Below are 21,156 nucleotides of genomic sequence, written 5' to 3' on the forward strand. Positions count from 1 at the left end.
TCATTTGAAAAAATATATATTTGGATTTATGTCCCTTACTTTACATTAAAATATACTCCAAATAGATCAGTTATTTCAATGTAAAAAACGGAAAACATAAATTCAAGAGGAAGACTTATGTCCATTTCTCTGTAACCTGGACATGAGGAAAGCCTTTCTAATTCAAATTCCAGAAGCCATAGAGAAAGATTAATACATTCAAATACATATCTAACACACACACACACACACACACACACACACACACACACACCCTGAGGGGGCCAAAAAAATGTATACACATGACTTGTATTCATCTTTTGTTATCGGTATATATTGAGTATTACAATTTTAACACAGATTTTTCCTTTCTTAAAATACGTATACATTTTTTTGGCACCCTCTGTATATACATATACATATATATGTGTATATATATATATATACTTTACCTTAGCAAAAACATCATAAGTAAAGTCAAAAGATGACAAATGGAAAACTGGGAGAAAATATTTGCAGTTTAGGGCCAGCCTGGTGGCTCAGGTGGTTAGAGCTCCGTGCTCCTAACTCCGAAGGCTGCCGGTTCAGTTCCCAATGGGCCAGTGGGCTCTCAACCACAAGGTTGCTGGTTCAATTCCTCGAGTCCCTCAAGAGATGGTGGGCTCCGCCCCCTGCAACTAAGATTGAACACGGCACTTTGAGCTGAGCTGCTGCTGAGCTCCCGGATGGCTCAGTTGGTTGGAGCGCGTCCTCTCAACCACAAGGTTGCGGGTTCGATTCCCCCAAGGGATGGTGGGCTGTGCCCCCTGCAACTACAATAGCAAATGGACCTGGAGCTGAGCTGTGCCCTCCACAACTAAGACTGAAAGGACAACTTGAAGCTGAACGGCACCCTCCACAACTAAGATTGAAAGGACAACAACTTGACTTGGAAAAAAGGCCTGGAAGTACACACTGTTCCCCCAATAAAGTCCTGTTCCCCTTCCCCAATAAAATCTTTAAAAAAAAAAAAATTTGCAGTTTAAAATACATGAAATAGCTAATTTCTATCCTAGATAAATAACTCAAAAATATAGTATCGATAGATGCTACAACATGGATGAACCTCTAAAACATTATGCTAAGTGGATAAAGTCACAAAAGGTCACTTATTATACAACATTGATATGAAACATCCAGAATAGGCAAATCTATAGCTACAGAGAATAGATTAGTGATCACCTAGGGCTGGGTTGGGTATGGGTGGGGGTTGGGAATGAGGTATGACTGCTAATGGGTATGAGGTTTCTTTGGGGTTATTAAAAAATGTTCCAAAATTATATTATGGTGATGGTTGCACAACTAATATAAATATACTAAATATCATCGAATTATATACTTCAAATAAGTAAACTTTATGATATGTAAATATCTTAATAAAACTGTTTTTTTTTTTAAGATAAAGACAAAAACCCAGTAGGAAAATGACCAGAAATGTTAAGAGATGGTTCATAGAAGAAGATGAAAGGCAAATGCCTTTCAAGTGTTTGAAAAAAGTGTTTGAAAAAATACTCAGCATCATTCCTTATAAAAGAAATGCAAATTAAAATATACTGAAATACTCTTCTTCACTTACCAGATTGGCAGTGTTGGGAGACGGTCCCCAGGGTGTTTCTATATATCTAGTGACAGCTTTTGTTCTCAACTATCTTTTCAAGGATGTTTGTATAGCACACATCCTGGGAGGACAAAAATAGTGTCTCCCTTTGGGACAGAGAGCAGATTTATTTCCTGACCAAGATAGTAAAGATAATATTTTCCTTTGCGGTAAAGATTGGACAGGTTTTTTAGCTGCCCCTTATAAGAATTGGGGGTTTCCTAAGTTTGGTGTTCCTCTGCTCTGACACAAACCCACCTGGGCTCAGCATCCACCTGGGCCACTCCTCCTCATCCCCATGGGACTTTGGGGGCAAGTCGAACTGATGCCAACGTGAAGCTCAGGCTCTTGCGCCGTAAATAATGGGTTCTCTTGTCTCTGACCTCGAAATCTAACGTCTTCTGGCAGCACCCACAAAACCATGTTTGTCTGACTTGTTAGTGTACAAGGAGGGTAAAATCTCAGACCCTTCCCAATTCTTGACCAGCAGAAATCTACAAACTTGGCAGCACACTCTGTTGATAAGCCTGGGGAGAAACGGGTATTCTCACACATTGCTGGTGGGATTACAGAAGGGCAAAACCCCTCTGCAGGGAAAATTTGGCAATATTTAACAAAATTATGTGTGATTTACCCTTTGACACTGTGATCCTTCTGGAAACCTAACTGAAGATATGCAAATACAAAGTGATATGCACTGTGCTCTGCATTGTGAAATTATTTGTAATAGGAAAAGCTTGTGGACAAGTCTAACTATCTATCCATAGATGACTGGTTGAATAAATGAGGGCATATCCACACATATACACATATGCAAATACTTATACATGTATATACAGTATGTACAGTATAAGTATGTATGTGTGTATATATATATACACACACACACTTTATATGCTTATTTTGTGAAAAAACAAAAACAAACTTTTGAAAACGGAAATAGTTACTTATAGAGGATGGGTAGAATGGGTATAGGGAATAAGGGTAGGAGCAAGAATTCTCTGAGTGGGGCCGGCCCGGTGGCTCAGGCGGTTAGAGCTCCGTGCTCCTAACTCCGAAGGCTGCCGGTTCGATTCCCACATGGGCCAGTGGGCTCTCACCCACAAGGTTGTCAGTTCAATTCCTCGAGTCCCCCAAGGGATGGTGGGCTCTGCCCCTGCAACTAAGATTGAACACGGCACCTTGAGCTGAGCTGCCGCTGAGCTCCCAGATGGCTCAGTTGGTTGGAGCGAGTCCTCTCAACCACAAGGTTGCTGGTTCAACTCCCGCAAGGGATGGTGGGCTGCACCCCTGCAACTAGAAAACGGCAACTGGACCTGGAGCTGAGCTGCGCCCTCCACAACTAAGATTGAAAGGACAACAACCTGACTTGGAAAAAAGGCCTGGAAGTACACACTGTTCCCCAATAAAGTCCTGTTCCCCTTCCCCAATAAGAAAAAAAAAAAAAAAAAAAAAGCTCTGAGTATCTTTTTTTATAGTTTTGATTTCTGAATCACAATTACATATTCAAAAAAAAATAAAATCAAATAAGAAAAAACAAACCCTAACATTGAACACAGACACAAACAAATGAACGGAACTAAATATAAAATGTAATCACACTGAGAAAACAATTGAAGTAACTTTGGAACATAGACTACTGTAACATTTTCTATATAAACTCTCAAGGAAAAAACTGCAAAAGTATTTTGAACTGCATTCGATAAGTTTATTGTTGGTAATCTTGTTTTTGTACTTTTGTATATTATAAAATAATAATATACTTTTGTATACTATAAAACAAGTAAAAAAGTAAAAATTAATGTTATTATGGATCAGAATTTCCAAGTTAAGCCAAGTAAAAAAGAACTATAATATTAACTTTGAATTGCACCTATCAATATAAACTGAAATATATGTATTTTTAATTCAAAAAACATTTATTGTGTACCTACTGTACATGTCAGACATAGGAGATATAACAATGAGTAATAAAGGAACAGTCCCTATGATGATATTTATAGGAGATATATATCAATTTCATAATTGCACAAATAATTACAGTGGAATTAAGCCTAGCATTTCGCCAAGAGTTACACCATTACCATTCAACATATGAAGTTCTCCAGCCTGAAAAGCAGCCCAGCCTGAAATTGCAGCCTTATGGTTAAGCCAAAATGCTTAGTGCCCACTTTAAGAAAGAATAGGTACTCAGAGTGAGGTGAACTTGTGCCTGAAAAGAAACAACTGGGATCCCTCCACCTGTGTGGGAGTATCAGTTTTCTAATGAGAGGAGTTAAATGCACAGGCCTGTGTCAAGATGCCCAGGTTTGTACTGACAAGCAGTGGTGCCTGCCTTTCCCAGACGTGAGAAATGTTTGTATCTTCCCATCTCCTTCTAACAAGAAACATCCTGCTTTGGAGCGAAACAAGGTTGTGAAAGAAAAGCATAATTTCAAGCGAAGTAAATTTTCAAAGGAAATAAATGTCCAGCAGGACCTTGAGTAATAAAATAGTGTCACTCATCAAGATTGGTCTGGTTAGTGCCAGTGACTGAATTTATTTTTAAAAGCATTTAATGTAGAGATGCTACATCTAAGCCATTTGCTAGCTGTTAGTAGTTGCCAGTAGAGAAATTATGAGCCAGATCTAAAGCAAAAGAACTCAAGGTTGAGCTTAAGTAGATGCCAGTCTTGCAGGGTGTGTAAAGGTGAGATAACCTCTGAATATGTGCCATCTGTTTCCTACTTCTTTGTAAAGCTCTGTTACTGTGAAAATTTAGTTACAAACACTAGTACCCATGAAAGGTCCACAAGTGGAGATAGGACTCTCCCTTTCTAGTACAATATGATAAGGAATTTCAGATTTCTGGTTTTCTGGCCTATTGAGGTGTTTGCCATCTAAAAAGTCACTTAATGGTTGAGTCTAATTATCAAGGGAACCAACTGATAACTAGAAACTGGTACCAAGTGAACCAGGGTGGTCGCCAAAGGAAAGTGAATACAAACTCAACAGTTGGTTTAATTGCATGTTTTAGCCACGTCATAAGCAAATTGTAGCCAGTATTGGACATAAGCCTAGAAGTGACTAAGGATGCAAAGGGCAATATTAGGGATGGGGATGGGTAGTTTCTAGGCAGTGGTGTGCTGATAAGCATTTAACAATAGATTCTCTGGGAGAGTGGGAATCGAGGAGGCCCCGATTGTAGTGTTTGCTGCTTTCCATTGTGTAAGTATTTCCACAGGCTGATTTCAAGCTACCCAGGATTTAACAAACAGCTGGCAAGATTCCTGACAATTTAGCAATTGATTCTCATAAACCGTTTCTATTTGGCCTCAGCAAACCATTGCTTATAGGTACCATAGTTAAGAGGTAACAAGCTGTTTGTCAACAATCCAGAGCCTTACACTGAAAAAGGTGAAGGAACATAGGAAAATTAGAAAACATGCATACAGTGAAATATGACAATGTATAGCTCCAGCTCCCTGAATTCCCATCCCATTGTTGGGACAATTTTATACAATCCATTTGGAGGTGCTCAGAGAAGCTTTGCTTCTATTGTCTTTTCTCTCTTTACAGTTTTGGCAGGATTTGGTTGCAGGTAGGTGGGTATGCCATAGAAGCATCTTTGACTATGTTTTAAAGTGTCTCCACTCCCCTTGTTGGATTAAGATGGTCACCAAGTTGTATCTGCTATGGTAAAAAGACTGAAGATCTTGCCTACTATGTTAATTAGCACTCTGGGATTCTCGCTTGAAGTACGACACACAATTAATTTAGAAGGATATAATCAATGATTACCTTGGAAGAGAGAGAACATGTTATGGCCAGTAAGGACATTGATGAACCTCCAGGTCCTTTGAAGTCATAAATGTACTATGATTGTCCTTGATTGACAATGGTATTGAAAAGTAGACTCTAAATAATTTGTACACAATTACCAATTTTAATGTTTAGCAATTGGGTATCTCAGTAATCTTAATCCAGGAGGTGGGGGTAATAAAGCAGAGCTGAGGAGGTCATTGGTAAACGTGCAGAAGTGACTATCTATAGAAGGCCCTGTGGGCTGGTCAGGTGGCTCAGATGGTTGGAGCGCCGTGCTCCTAGCTGTGTCCTACACAACTAGACTGAGAATGGCTCAAATTGGAGTGGGGGGTGGGAGGCGGAAGAAGGGGGAAAAACAAAAAAAGAAGGGCCTGCTTGCAAGGTTGGCGGTTGGCTCTTGGTTGGATAATAGGGTGTTCCCACTATACCCCACTGATCAGTGTGGGCCATTGTACTTAGATGGTGCAAACAATGTGGTTTATGCTGAACACCTGCTTTCCTTCTGGGAATCTTCCATGCTAGGCAGAGGGCGTCTACATGACCAGCCCCCAATAAAAACGTTGGTCACTGAGTCTCTAATAGCCTTCCCTGGGCAGAAATATTGCATACACATTTTCATTGTTGGGGGAAAAGTGTGCTCTGTGTGACCCCTCTTAGGAAGTGTTATGGGCTGAATGTATTCCCTTCAAATTCGTTTGTTGGAGACCCAACCCTGGTTATGACTATATTTGGAGATAGGGCCTTTATGGGAGTAATTAAAGGTTAAGAGGTCATAAAGGTGGGACACTGAACCAGTAGGATTAGTGACTTTATAAGAGATAACAGATCTCTCTCTCTCTCTCTGCTTGCATACATGTGCGTGGAGAAAAGGCCATGTGAAGACACAAAAAGAAAGCCATTTATAAGCCAGGAAGAGAGCTCTCAACAAAAACTGAACTGGCTAGCACCTTGGTCTTGGACTTCTAACCTCCAGAACTGTAAGAAAATAAATCTGTTGTTTAAGCTACCCGGTCTGTGGTATTTTATTATAGCAGCCCTAGGAAACTAATACAGCTTCCCTTGGGAAGAGTAACCTGTTTTTCAAATTTATAGACTAGCATTCCAATACATTATTGCATCCCTTTATTACTTATGTATGTGTTCTTTCATGAGATTGTTACACATATTTTAAAGCTTTGATAAAAATGGTATCCAACTGTGTATATTTTTCTGCAACTTGTGTTTAGTTTATTTATGTTTTTTTCCCCCTCCATCTTTGTGGTATTTATCCACATGGACATTTTTGCTCTAGTTCTAGAATGATGCAAAATACTTTCTAAAATGCAAATATAATATCACTTCCTGGGTTAAGATGCTTCAGGTTTCCCACCTAAAGAATAGGGATAAAAATAAAAAACACAAGCACCTGTAGAGAAAAGGACCAGGTATGGCAAATGGAGTTGTCTTTGAATGTTTTTGGATGGGAATCCCTGTGTTGTTGAACCTTTTGATATCTCGAGAAGTAGAAAATTTGGAATTTTATGTAAAAGCTGCCATATTTTGAATATAGTTAACTAATTCAATTTAACACACACACACACACACACACACACACACACACACACACTGAAGACCAATGTAGCCTTGTGCCATATATGGCTCACTTTTTGCCACATTGTGATTTCTGGCCTCAAAGATAAAAACCACAAACCTCATAGTATAATATTTACTTTCTTCAGGACCTGGCCCTTCCTTTCTCTTCAGCTTTGTCTCTAAATACTTTCTTTGCTCAAGTCCTACTATTTGTGATTTGTGTTGGAAGTCCTTTACCCAGAATATCATTTCCCTACTTTTCAATTACTTTTTTTATTTTTTTTAGTGGTGATCAACTTTTTTATTTTGGAATAATTTTAGATTTATAGAAAAGTTGTAAAGACAAAATACAGAGAGTTCCCATGCACTTGTCACCGAGTTCCCCTAATGTTAACATCCTCTATTAACATGGTACATTTCTTAAAACGAAGAAAACAACACCGGTGCCTTATTATTAACTAAACTTTAGACTGTATTTGGATTTCAGTGGTTTTTACAGGTTTTCGTTCCAGGATCCAACCTAGGATACTGCATTGCATTTAGTCATCATGTCTCCTTAGCCACATCTGGTCTGTGATAGATTCTGTCTTCCCTTATTTTTCATGACCTTGACAATTTTGAGGAGTCTTTTAAACATACTTATTTAAAATTTTCAGCTTTAATGAGGTATAACTGACATACAAAATTGTAAGATACTTAAAGTGCATGTCATGGTGATTTGATATAAGTATACATTGTGAAAGGATTCACGCCATCTGGTTAATTAACACACTCATACATATTTTTATTTTTATATTCATTTTTCTTGGTGAGGAGCAATTAAATTCTGCTCTCTTAGCAAATTTCAATTCTATAATACAATTATTCTCACCATGTTTTACATTAGATCCTCAGACCTTATTCACCTTACTGTTGAAAGTTTGTACCCTGTTACTAAACTCTCCTTATTTCACCTGTCACTCAGCCTTTGGAAACCACTTTTTAACTCTCTGTTTTTGTGAATCTGACTTCCTTTCTTATTGTTTGGATTTCACATTTAAGTGATACCATGTGGTATTTGTTTTGCTCTGTCTGGCTCATTTCACTTGGCATAATGCCCTCAGGGTCCACCCATGTTGTTGCCAATGGCTGGGTTTCCTTCTTTCTCATGGCTGAATAATATTCCATTCTGTCTGTCTGTCTTCTGTCTGTCTGTCTGTCTGTCTATCTATCTATCTATCTATCTATCTATCTATCTATCTATCTATCTATCTATCTATCTATCTATCTATCTGTCATCTATCTATCTGCCTGTCTATCTACCTAGAGAGAGGAGTGTCACACCAAGTGTAGTCCAGCAACATGTGCCATTTGGCCACATTTATACAAGGTGTGACCACAAAATACAGTGAATGCTGCTGCGGAGTGCCATCCAATGGAAAGGCAGGGATCGTTGAATCTTAGTAACTGTGTGACAAGTTTCAACTTGTTTGGTGCAGTCAGTTGGGTGTGAGCTACGGTTGAGAGAAGGTGTATTTTAAAGTGTGTCTTAAATCATGGATCATGAACAGTGCATGAAATTTTGTTTCAAACTGCAAAAAAGTGCTAAAGAAACACAAAATGTTAAAATTAGTTTATGGTGATCTGCAGTGACCATAATCTGGCACCATGCAACTTCTGGCTCTCCCCAAAGTCACAATGACCATGAAAGGTAAACGTTTTGAATCAATTCAGGACATTGAAGCAGCCACAACAGCAGAACTAAAGACACTTATGAAAGAGGACTTCCAGAACTGCTTCAGAAAGTGGCAAGAAAGATGGGATAAGTGTGTTTGAAGCGAGAGGGAGTATTTTGAGGGGGATTAATGGCAATGTGTCTTTTACTGTAATAATTTTTTAAAAAATTTAAACATTCACCATATTGTTTGATCATACCTTGTATATATTCATTCATCTGTTGATGGACACTATCTGGGAAGAAAAATGACCTCTACCCTTCAAGTTCTTCTGGCTGGACTGATAATCAAATTAATTAACACAAAACAGATTAGCAGGAGAAAAACAAAGTTTAATAACATGTATACCTCCTGTATACTTGGGAGACAGCCAGGAACACTGAGTAACTCACCACAATGGTGGAAGCCATTACCTTAAATACCACCTTCAACTAAAGACAAAGATGTTGGGGGTGGAGAGTCAGTTTTGGGAGGTATCAGGAAGCACAGTACACAAGGGTAAGACTGTCAGGCAGATTAAGTCCACACCTTCTCCACTAATTGTGAAGGCAGGCCTGGTACAAGGAGGGAAAGCCTTACAGGTAGCAATTTCCCTTACAAATGTAAATGTCCTTTTACAAAAGGTAACTTCTACTGGGTTTTTAGAGCTTCTCCTAGATGTGCTGTTTCTTAAAATTTACCATCCTAAAATAATCAATATCCCAAAGTCCATATTTTGGGGTGGGGAACTCTGCTACCGTATTTCCCCCAAAATAAGACCTAGCTGGACAATCAACTCTAATGCGTCTTTTGGAGCAAAAATTAATATAAGACCCGGTCTTATTTTACTATAATATAAGACCGGGTCTATATAATATAATGTAATGTAATGTAATATAGTATAATATAATATAATTAATATAATACCGGGTCTTACATAAGACCCGGTCTTGTACATTATAAGACTGGGTCTTATATTAATTTTTTCTCCAAAGATGCATTAGAGCTGATTGTCCGGCTAGGTCTTATTTTCGGGGAAATGGTATCCTTCAACACTTAAGTTGTTTCCATATCTGGGCTATTGTGAATAATGCTGCAATGAACAGGGGCGTACAAATATTTCTTCAATATCCTGTTTTCATTTCCTTGGAATATATACCCAGAAGTGGGATAGCTGGATCATTCTTTTATTGATTTTTTTGAGGGACTGCTATATTGTTTTCCATAGTGGCTGCATCAGTTTACATTCCCATCCAATGCACAAGGGTTCCGTTTTCTCCACATTCTCATCAACACTTGTTATCTCTTGTCGTTTTCATGACAGCCATTCTAAAGGTGATACCTCGTTGTAGCTCTGGTATACATTTTGCTGATGATTAGTGATTTTGAGCACCTTTTCATGTACATGTTAGCCATTTGTATGTCTTGTTTGGAAAAATGTCTGTTTAGTGCCTCTGCTGATGCTTTAATCAGATTGTTTGTTTCTTTTTTCTATTGAGTTATGTGAGTTCTTTATATATTTTAACTATTAGCCTCTTCTCAGATTTTTGATTTGCAAATATTTTTTCCCATTTTGTAGGTTGCTTTTTCATTTTGTTGATGGTTTTCTTTGCTGTGCAGAAGTTTTTAGTTTGATGTAGTAAAGCTAAAAACAAACAAACAAAACAAAACCCAAAACTTATTTTTGCTTTTGTTGACTTTGTTTTTGGTGTCAAATCCAAAAAATCATTGACAAAACAAACGTCAAGGAGTTTACCACCTATATTTCTTTCTAGGAGTTTTATGGTGTCAGGTCTTATGTTCAAATTTTTATCCATTTTGAGTTGACTTTTTGTGTATGGTGTAAGACAGTGGCTCAGTTTCATTCTTTTGCATGTGGCTGTCCAGTTTCCCAACATCACTTATTGAAGAGACTGTCCTTTCCCCTTTGTATATTCTTGGCTCCTTTGTTATACATGAATTGACCATATATACATGTATTTTGGGGCTCTCTATTCTGTTCCACTGATCTTTGTGTCTATTTTTATGCCAATACCATAGGTACTCCTTTGATTACTATAGCGTTGTAATATGGTTTGAATTAGCGAAAGAAGGCTGATAAGATGGTTCCATGGTGTTAGGAACCTGGGCTCCTCCTATCTTATTGCTCTGATATCTTCAACTCAGGGCTCCTGTCTTGTGGGTTAGGATGGCTACTCCAGCACCAACCAGCATATCTTCTTTCAGGAAGGAGAGAAGGGCAAATAGACGGTTTGCCCCTACTCTTTAAGGGCACAATCCTTACATTCCATAACCCAGCCCTTAGTCACATGGCCACACTTCTAATAAGGGAGGCTGGATATTGCAGCCTTTAGCTACGTGGCCATGTGTTTATCTAAAATTCAGGAACTCTCTTACTAAAGGAATGAGTGGAGAATAGATATAGATATGATTGGAACAAGTAATTTCTGCTACAAATGCCTTTCATGAAAAGAACTTCTGTAAGACAAAACAGACAGGATCTAAAGAGAACAATCGAAAGGGTTAAAAATTGGAGGAAGAAAAAGCAAGAGAAAAGAAAAGCAGGTTTCCTCAGTAGGAAATGATTCCAGTCTTGGATACAAAATGAGAAATCCTGTGAAACTGATACTCGTTTTCATTTTGTTTGTCATGGGAGTTCCTGCTTACATTTTAAAATCCCATTAAATGTCACTTTTCTGATACCTCCAAATATTTTGTTTGTATCTCTATTGGCATTTGCCATGCTGTAACACATGCTAGGTCATTCTTAGCTTTGTAACTCCCGCAAGGTGACTCTGTAGGAGTAGCAAAATAGTTAAGAGCAGAGCCCCTTTTACTGGCCTATTTATAGGTGAAATGACCTGGTGTTTGAGATTTGCTTTAAAATACTCCAACAAAGAATAAAAAGGGAGAATAGATGAAACAAGATTGATAAAATGTTGATTTATTGAAGCTATGTGATGGGTGCTTGGGGGATTATAATATTGCTTTTTTTTCTTTTTGGTGTATGTTAAAAAATTTCCAAAATAAAGCAAAAGACTAGTCCCTAAACACAACCTGGGTTCGAAACCTAGTTTTACCATTTACCAGCTGAGTGACTTTCCATAAATTGAGTTTCTCAAAATCAGCATAATATATAAACCATTAGGGTTCTCCTACAGATTAAATGAGACAGAATTTAGGGGGCTGGCCGGGCGGCTCAGGTGGTTGGAGCGCTGTGCTCCTAATGCCCCAGCGGTGGCCAGTTCGATTCCCACATGGGCCAGTGAGCTGCGCCCCTCTCCAGCCAAGACTGAATAACAGCTCTCTCTGGAGCTGCCCTGAGTGGCTGGCAACCATCATGAGCTGCTGTGGGCTACCGTGAGTGGCCGGCAGCCATCCTGATCGTGAGCGGCCGGCGACAGCTGCGGTAAGCTGCCATGAGCTGCTGTGAGCAGCCTGACCGTCAGCCCCCGGGGAACCGCAGGGCTCATAATTCCAGCATGGGCCAGGGATAGACTGAGAAACAATGGCTTGAACCAAGGGCAGGCAGGGGCGAGGGGAGGCGGAAGGGGAAAAGAGAAAAAAAACTTAAATAAAAAAAAAGATTAAATGAGACAGAATTTGAGACATGTAGCACAAGGTCTGGCCCTTAGTAATTGTACTAGTAAGGCTACCTGCTTGCAAGCAACAGAAACTGACTCTGGTCAGAAACTGACTGGATAGAAACTGACTGGTTATGGCTAATGCCCCTCACACACAGGTATTACAGAGGCAGAGGTAGGACTTGAGCTCGCATCTCTGATTGCTAGACCTAGAATGTAATTTCTGTATGTTACTGCACTTGTCCAAAACCTTACCTTAGTTTGGTATTTTGCGATGTATGCCTTCAAACACACAAGACCATAGTTTGGGCACATGTCGGTAACTTAGAACACTCAGGACTGCAGGGTGATCACGGGGTAGAGGTGACTCCCTGACGTTGAGTGGCCTGGCTGCATGTCGGCTGCAGAGTGGACGCTGGCACAGGGCTTACCTCAAACAGGCGGGGACTAAGGGCTGCCAGAACTCGAGCGTCTTCCCCGCCTCGCTCACTCCCGGGGTCGGGTCCCGCCGGCAGCCCCGCCTGCCCTCCCGCCTCCCTCCGGGTCCCAGCGCGCGCCTTTACAGCTGCGGGGCTCGCAGCTCCTGAGGTTGCGCCCGTCCAGCTCCAACCCTTCCTGCGCGGCAGGGGGCGGGGCCGCCGATCGCTGGCTCATGATTGGCCGAAGCGCTGCCTCTCCCCTTCTCCGCCCCCTTCGGAGGGGTGAGAGGTCAGCAGAACGCCGGTAGGCCTGGGCGACAATGGCGGGGCTCTGGGTGAGCGCAGCATCGCTGATCTCGGCGGGACGGCGTGGGCAGCGATCGCCGCATCAGCTGATGCGGAGCGCAGCGCTGTGGACCCTGAAGGTGAGGAGCGACGAGACTCCCCGCGGGCCTGGACTTCACTGGTCTCCCGGGCCCGCTCCGCCTGGCGGTGCCCAGTGCGGGAGAGAGCGCCCGGGTGGCTCCCGGGCGACATCCGCGGCCCCAATTCCGCGGAGGTCCGGGCCGCTCGCTCCCTTCCTTCTGGAGTCCGCGCTGGACTAAGGGCAGAGTAGGCGTCCCTTGCTGCAGCTGGTAGTCCTCCGAGGATCCTGGGTGGCAGAGGGGCCCGGAGCGTCAGCAGGCATGTTTTCTGCTCTCTCTCTGGGAGTGGCTGACAGCCATCTGGCAGCAATGTACCTGCATTTCTCGTGCAGACGATCTTGTGTCTTAGGGCTCTGGCTTAAGCTTTCCAGGGTGTATTTTTAAGGGTCCTTACAGTTTCTGTTTTCTCTTGCCTCTTTCCTACTTTGAAGGGAGCTGTGGATTGCAGCAGAAGTGAGTTTCTCTCAACTTTTAAAGTATACGATGTCAGGATTGCTACTATCTTTTACATTTGAGTTGAAAGCCTATTTTAATTGCATTACATCCTAGTATACTGTATATGCGTCCTGTGAATTTATTTTTTTTCTGTTCTGTTCAGCCTGAATTTTGTACTGTTCTAAAACACATTTTAAACACATTTTCACCACTGTTCTGTATGTCCTAGGGTTTCACGGTGGCAGCCTGAACTCATGTTGGAGTGTATGTATGTGGCTGTTAACACTTTTTCTCAACATGGAGTCACTTGTAATTTCTAAGCAAAGACTACCTAGCTTACTTTGTGAATAGGGTTTATTAAGTCACTTGAACAAATTCTTTAAAATGAAGGTCTCCCTGAAAACCACCTGTCATTTGGTTCAGTCTGATTGTTAAACTTCCTTTGAAAAACATTTTAAAAATTGGCACATAACTTGGTTTATTGTCACTGAAATTTAGAATTGGACGATACTTTAGAGATGCTCTGGCCCGTCCTACTCTTGTAAAGAGGAGGGAACTCAGGTGAGCAATGTGAGAGCTGGAGCTGACCGAGGCAATGGAAGTAAGTCTGCACTTGTATTTCCTTTGTGTCAACCTCAGAATGCTGACAATCAAAGAGCATGATGTTCTTTGTGTCTTGTAATTTTTACAGTTCTTTAATCTTTTAATCTTTGTTGGCCACATCAATTTCAGTTGTCAGACTGATGTATTTACATAGGAGGCAGCATGGTGTACGGGAAAGGCATGGTCTTTGGAGTCACACAGATGAAGTGTTGTATTATATTCAACAAGTCACTTAGTTGGGCCTCAGCTTCTTCCTTTCAGCAATTTTTCCAAGAAGTCTTTATTGAATACTTCCTGGGTACCATCTCTAGGGAACAATATCATTTCTACTCTCTTAGAAATTTTAGTCTATTAGGGAGAGGCAAATAAGTGTAAAATGCTGTTAGAGGAGAAGTCCTGGTGCTGTAAGAAAATGGAATGGAGGGATTTGACCAAGTCAAGATATTGAGCTCTGTGTCCTACATACCGTTAAGATACTTTACTTGAATTAATTTATTCAATTCTCACAAGAGCAATATAATCCCCATATACAGATGAAGAAATTGAGGTGCATGGTGTTATGTGACTTGCTCAAAACTACAGAATTTGTAAGTGGCAGAGCGAGGGTTTGGAACTCTGGGACCTATGCTCTTATTCATACTGCTTGTGTAAAGTAAGGGAGTGTTTTCCTTTAGAAGTGATAAGTGAAACAACTTTTGAAGGACAAAGTGACTTTTCTAGGCAAAGAGAGAGGAGATGAGTGTTATATGTGAGAGAATAACACATGCAAAGGTCCTGTGGCTAGAGGGCATGACAAGATAGAAGAACTGAGAAAAGCCTTCTGAGGCCAGATGGTGCTGGGGAGATAGATGAGTCAGACCACGTTGGGCCTTTTAGCTCATGCTATTAGGTTTGGTCTTTATCTTATAGCAATGGGAAGCCATTCATGTTGGAGGTAGGAGGGATTACACTGCCATATTTTAGATTGGAGAGGCTGAGAGAGCAAAGTTGTTACTGTATTTACTGTAAATGCACTTTATCATACAGTTACTGTATGATATATAAGCTTTGATTTTTCTTACCTGGTTTTTTCCTTTCAACGTGTTGGCAGCGATTGCATCTTGTCTATTTCTGTGTTCTTAGCACAGTGTTTGACAAAATGGGTGCTGAATGTGTGACAATACTGGTTGGAGTAGAGAGTTATGTTTTGCCAGTAAAGAATTTCTCCTGGAGGTGGGAAGAGTCTCTGTGGTTCACTAACGCTTTAGGGGAACTTGAGATGCTGCTTAGCTTCTCTCCGTGCTTCTCTTCTCTGAACTTGAAATATGCTCCACTGAGTCTGTGTTTGAAGCAGAACCTTTTGAAGATTTTATTCCTCCGGTTTCTTCCTCCACCTCTGCAAACCATTTGGTTGGAAAGCAGACTGCTAATTCTAGACTCTGGTCTAGAGAATTCTAACCATTCTTTTAGCCAGTTAACAGAATTTGTTTGCTTTTAGGGTGTATGTAGAGTTCCCCTTTTAGCCTTTACTTATTTGTTTTGTGTATCAGCTTTTTATTTTAAATTTTTTGTTAGTTTCAGGTGTAAAAAACAATGTAATAGTTACACATTTATACACTGTGTCAGCTTTTTAAACACATTCTATTTAAATACCCAGTTTTTTCTTTTGTCTACATTTCTCAGTGGCTCCAGGATGTTGGGTTTATGGTAATTGCTACAGTTTATTGAACTTTTTATGCCTTATATGGGTTTCATATATTATGTCTTATCCACATAACAACTAGGTAAAAAAATCCCAATTTTATATAAGAGGAAACAAAGCTCAGAGCAATTAAGTAACTTGTTAAGGATACAGTTGGCTGAGGTAGGATTTGTATCTTGGATGGTATAACTCCAAAGCATGGCTTTTGTCTCTCATTTGAGTGGTGGTCTCATTATATGATGCATCTACAATGCTTGAATGGGTAAGCCTTATGTTCCCTAAAGTCTGTGATTTTCTTATCTAGTCAGGGGAAGAGATGTTTAAGTATTTCTGTATACTTTAGAATTGCCTGGAAGTAAATCTTTCCAACATGTTGATAGATTTCTGATAATCATTTGGGAAAAAAATCTTCTAAGATTATTACAGAAACCAGTTTCTGGTATAATAAAATGCTTATGGACATTTATGTATTTATACATATGCTTTTTGGATTTTATTTTGTTCTTAAGAGGTTCAGAATAGAGGAGTGATTGGTAAAACCCTTTTCTAAATAAGGGAAAACATGGTGATATTTTTGATCAAGACAGTGAAGGAAATTAGTTGTCTAAATGATTCCTATATAAAAAAATGGGGGTAGGGCCGGCCCGGTGGCTCAGGTGGTTAGAGCTCCGTGCTCCTAACTCCGAAGGCTGCCGGTTCGATCCCCACATGGGCCAGTGGGCTCTCAACCACAAGGTTGCCAGTTCAACTCCTCGACTCCTGCAAGGGATGGTGGGCTCCGCCCCCTGCAACTAAAATTGAACACGGCACCTTGAGCTGAGCTGCCGCTGAGCTCCCGGATGGCTCAGTTGGTTGGGGCGCGTCCTCTCAACCAGAAGGTTGCCGGTTCGACTCCCGCAAGGGATGATGGGCTGTGCCCCCTGCAACTAGCAACGGCAACTGTACCTGGAGCTGAGCTGCGCCCTCGACAACTAAGACTGAAAGAACAACAACTTGAAGCTGAACAGCACCCTCCACAACTGAGATTGAAAGGACAACAACTTGACTTGGAAAAAAGGCCTGGAAGTACACACTGTTCCCCAATAAAGTCCTGTTCCCCTTCCCCAATAAAATCTTTAAAAAAAAAAAAATGGGGGTAGATGAGAGAACAGGGTTGAAAAAGGAAATTTGAGAAGGGTTTTTTTTTTTGTAGATACATAGTGTTTCATTTTAGGTATCTGGAGTTAGATGACTACAAAAGTCATATTGAGTTGCTGGGAAGAAAGAGGGAAACCATTGGCTGGTTTTTGGGTCAGTGATCTGAGGTAAAAGAGTTGGAATAAGTGAACTCTGAGGGAAATAGTGGGTGAATTAATACAGTTGGCCCTCTGTATTTAAGAGTTTTGCCATGGATTCAACCAACTATGGATTAAAAATGTTCAGAAAAAAATACCATAACATTCCGAAACTTGAATTTGCCACATTCTGAGCACTATTACACTGAATCCACTTGAACGAAGTGATAGGTAGTCATACTCTGCTGCAGCCTATATGCAAATATAGGTTATATGCAAATACTATACCATTTTATATAAGGAACTTGAGCATCCAAGGTTTTTGTTATCTGTGGGGAATCCTGGAACCAATCACCCATGGATACCAAGGGATTTAATGGAATAAACTCAATCTTATTACCATAAATTAGGATTTGAAAGGAGAAAGAAGAGACAATAGGATATAAAGGAACAGTTTGAGAGGAGGCAACATAGCATCCATCCATCCATCCATCCATCCATTTAGCTAGAGATGTGGTTATCTATCCATTCAAAAAGTGTTTGTAGTCTGGCCCGATGGCTCAGGCGGTTGGAGCTCCATGCTCCTAACACCAAAGGCTGCTGGTTCAATTCCCACATGGGCCAGTGGTCTCTCAACCACAAGGTTGCCAGTTCTACTCCTTGACTCCTGCAAGGGATGGTGTGCTCTGCCCCCTGCAACTAACAATAGCAACTGGACCTGGAGCTGAGCTGTGCCCTCCACAACCAAAATTGGAAGGACAACAACTTAACTTGGAAAAAGTCCTGGAAGTACACATTGTTCCCCAATAAAGCCCTGTTCCCCTTCCCCAATATAATCTTAAAAAAAAAAAAAAAAAATATACTTCTCCACTTAAAAAAAAAAAGTGTTTGTGGAGCATCTGCTAAATGCTTAAGATATGCACTGAACAGATCAGAACAAACTAAAACATACTGCTTCACCATGTCCCTGGCCCCTGGCATAGAGATGTGAAGGAATAAAAATAAAGATTGAAGGAAGAATTTAATAAAGTTTTGGTCTTTAATGAAAATAATTTCAGTAGTATTGTTTTGTATTGAATATACTCTCCAATAGTTGAAGCAAATATATACTTAAAAAAAAATGAGCATATTGTAGGATTAAAAAAAAATAGTTTATATTTATTTTGAATTCCTGTTGACCTTTTCATTAATGAAAAGGACCATAAACTGTGATGGGATCAGTATAATAAGATAAAAATAAAAGTGAATTTAAAAAATGTTAGAAGATATAGACTTACAATTTCAGTCAGGAAAACTAATACAGCATTCATGGGACATACCTGGTGGCTTACAACAACACAAATTTATTCTCTCACATTTGTGGAGACCAGAAATCTGAAATCAAGTTGCAGCAAGACCACACTCCCTTGGAAGGCTCTAGTGAAGACTCCTTCCTTGCCTCTTGGAGCTTGGGGTGGCTCCAGGCATTCTTTGGCTTGTGGCTATACCACTCAAATCTCTGCCTCTGCCCTCACATAGCCTTCTCTCGTCCTTCTCCCTCTGTGCTCTCTCCTCTTCTTTTAAAAAGATACTTGTCATTGAATTTAGGGCCATGACAGGATCCAGGATGATCTCATTTCGAGATCCTTTAATATATCTACAAAGACTCTTTTTTCAAAAAAGGTCAAACTGACAAGTTCCAGGACATGGACACATCATTTTGGGGCCCCCATTCAATCCACTATCCTTACTATGTGTCAGATACTCTTTAGTGCTGGGGCCATAATATTAAACACGTCTGCTTCCATGTGGTTATATTTGAATAGCGGAGACAGACAGTATTCATATACATAGATAAGGTCAAAGAGTGGTAATTGCTCTGAAAGGGAAAAAAAAGATAATGGGATAAAGTGGGGGCGTGGGGTTCGGTGGGGGCTACCTAAGGAAATAGGAGTGACATTTCTGAGCATGTGGCATTTGAACAGAAAACTGATCCATTTGCCATGTGACAATCTGGGAGACTAGCTTTCTAAGGGAAGACCCAGGCAAAAGCTCTGAGGTGAGATTGAGTTTGGTGTAATTGCATGAAGAGGTGGTGTGGCCAGTGTGGTTGGAGTGGAGTGAATGAGGGTGGAATGTTAGGAGATGAGGAAGGTAAAACAGTCACTTTGGAGCTTATGTTAGAAATTTATCCTAATAGAGTCCATTAAAAGTTCTAAACAAAATGGATTTACAAAATTGGAAAGAGTGGATTCAGGGAGACCAGCCAGGAGACCATTGTGGAAGTTCAAGCTAGAGATGGTGGTGGCTCACACCAGCGTGGTAGCACCGAAGTTGGTGAGAACTGGTCCGACGTGGGATGTACTTTGGAACTATAGCCAATAGTACTTGCTGTTGGGTTAGAAGGGACATGTAAGGAAAGAGAGGAACCAAGGACCCTTAAAAGGAAGACACAAAAGGCCACATGTTGTAGGACTCGGTTGACGCGAAATGTCCAGCATAGGCAGATATAGAGACAAAAAGTGGATTAGTGGTTGGGAGTGGGGATGGGACTGCTAACAGCTGAGGGGTTTTGGGGTGATGAAAAAATGTTCTGGAATCAGATGGTGGTGATAGTTCCACAACTTTGTGAATACGCGTATACTGAAACCACTGAGTTGTATATTTTAAAAGGATGAGTTTTATGGGATGTGAGTTATATCTCAGTTATAAAAAAATGACTCTGAAGGCACTGACCTAAGCCCCTGAATAGTGTGGTGTTTTAGAGATTAGGAAGGCTGAAGCATGAAGATCAAGACACTAGTTACATTAAAAAACTTGGGTTGAGTTTATAACATACAGAGGATGGTTCATCTTGTTTGTCATTTGTGGGGTCATGTAATGGGTGTGGGACAGGGGAAGTCGTCCGAAACTACTTTCTCAGGTTGATAGATGATTCTGGGATTAACTGAAAATGGCAGAGGAGAAAGGAGCTGTGTTCATATTTGATCATCAAATCACCTTCAAATGATTCTCCTTTTTACAGCTGAGGTTAAGTAACTTACCCCAGGTCACACAACAATTAAGTGGTAGATCCATGATTCAAACTTTGATGTGACTTCAGCACCTTTATTATACCATGTTAACCAACTTAGTAAAAAAGAGAAAAGGGAAATTTATATGTTTTGGGCACAAAAACTAGTTTGAGCTTCATAATAGTAATGGAAAAGAGGAATGTGCTAAGCAGTAAAGCTGTTCGTCTCTTATAGTAAAGAGCATTTGTTCATCAGGATAAACAAACCTTGTCCTAACAATTCAATAAATACCTTCTTTGTTACTCATTTTACCAAAAAAAAATGCAGTGATATTTCCCATCTCACTGGTTGCTGTTAATCTGGCACTTTATGAAAGTTATAGTTGTGTAAAAACAGTTTTGTGGAGGTGGGATAGGTCGGTTTCTTCGAAGCAGAGCCTGAAAAGGGATTTTGTGCAGACGGTGGTCAAGAGAAGAGTGAAGCAAGCGGGACACAGCGCGGAGTAAAAGCTAAGCAAGGAAGGGGCCCCAGTTGGAGACTAACTTCAGTCTCATCCCCTGAGGAACTCGGGAGCAGTGGTTCTCGGCAGCAGCATTACTTGGGAACTTGTTAGAAATGCAAGTTTTCCAGCAGCACCCCAGGACTGCAAGTTAGAAACTGGGAGGTGGAGGCCTGCCATGTGGTGTTTTTTTTTTTTTTTTTTTTTTTAAAGATTCTATTGGGGAAGGGGAACAGGACAATAGTGTTTACTTCCAGGACTTTTTTTCCAAGTCAAGTTGTTGTCCTTTCAATCTTAGCTGTGGAGGGCGCAGCTCAGCTCCAGGTCTCGTTTTCTAGTTGCAGGGGGCACAGCCCACTATCCCTTGCGGGAGTCGAACCGGCAACCTTGTGGTTGAGAGGACGCCCTCCAACCAACTGAGCCATCTGGGAGGCAGCTCAACTCAAGGTGCCGTGTTCCATCTTAGTTGCAGGGGGTGCTGCCCACCATCCCTTGTGGGACTCGAGGAGTTGAACCGCCAACCTCGTGGTTGAGAGCCCACTGGCCCATGTGGGAATC

The 21,156-nt window shown here is 40.7% G+C and overlaps 1 protein-coding gene across 1 annotated transcript in view; it reads left to right on the forward strand.

Annotated features, from left to right (window-relative positions):
- The first annotated feature begins 12,973 nt into the window (after positions 1-12,973).
- PCCA (propionyl-CoA carboxylase subunit alpha) overlaps positions 12,974-21,156 on the forward strand; it is a 356,645-nt gene continuing 348,462 nt past the window's right edge. Inside the window, exon 1 of the mRNA XM_019754213.2 lies at positions 12,974-13,113. Within this exon, the coding sequence (XP_019609772.1) occupies positions 13,009-13,113 (105 nt within the window). The 5' untranslated portion in view covers positions 12,974-13,008. The remainder of the gene's footprint in view (positions 13,114-21,156) is intronic.

This window comes from Rhinolophus sinicus, linkage group LG04, assembly GCF_036562045.2.
Source record: "Rhinolophus sinicus isolate RSC01 linkage group LG04, ASM3656204v1, whole genome shotgun sequence".
Classification (NCBI taxonomy): Eukaryota; Metazoa; Chordata; class Mammalia; order Chiroptera; family Rhinolophidae; genus Rhinolophus; species Rhinolophus sinicus.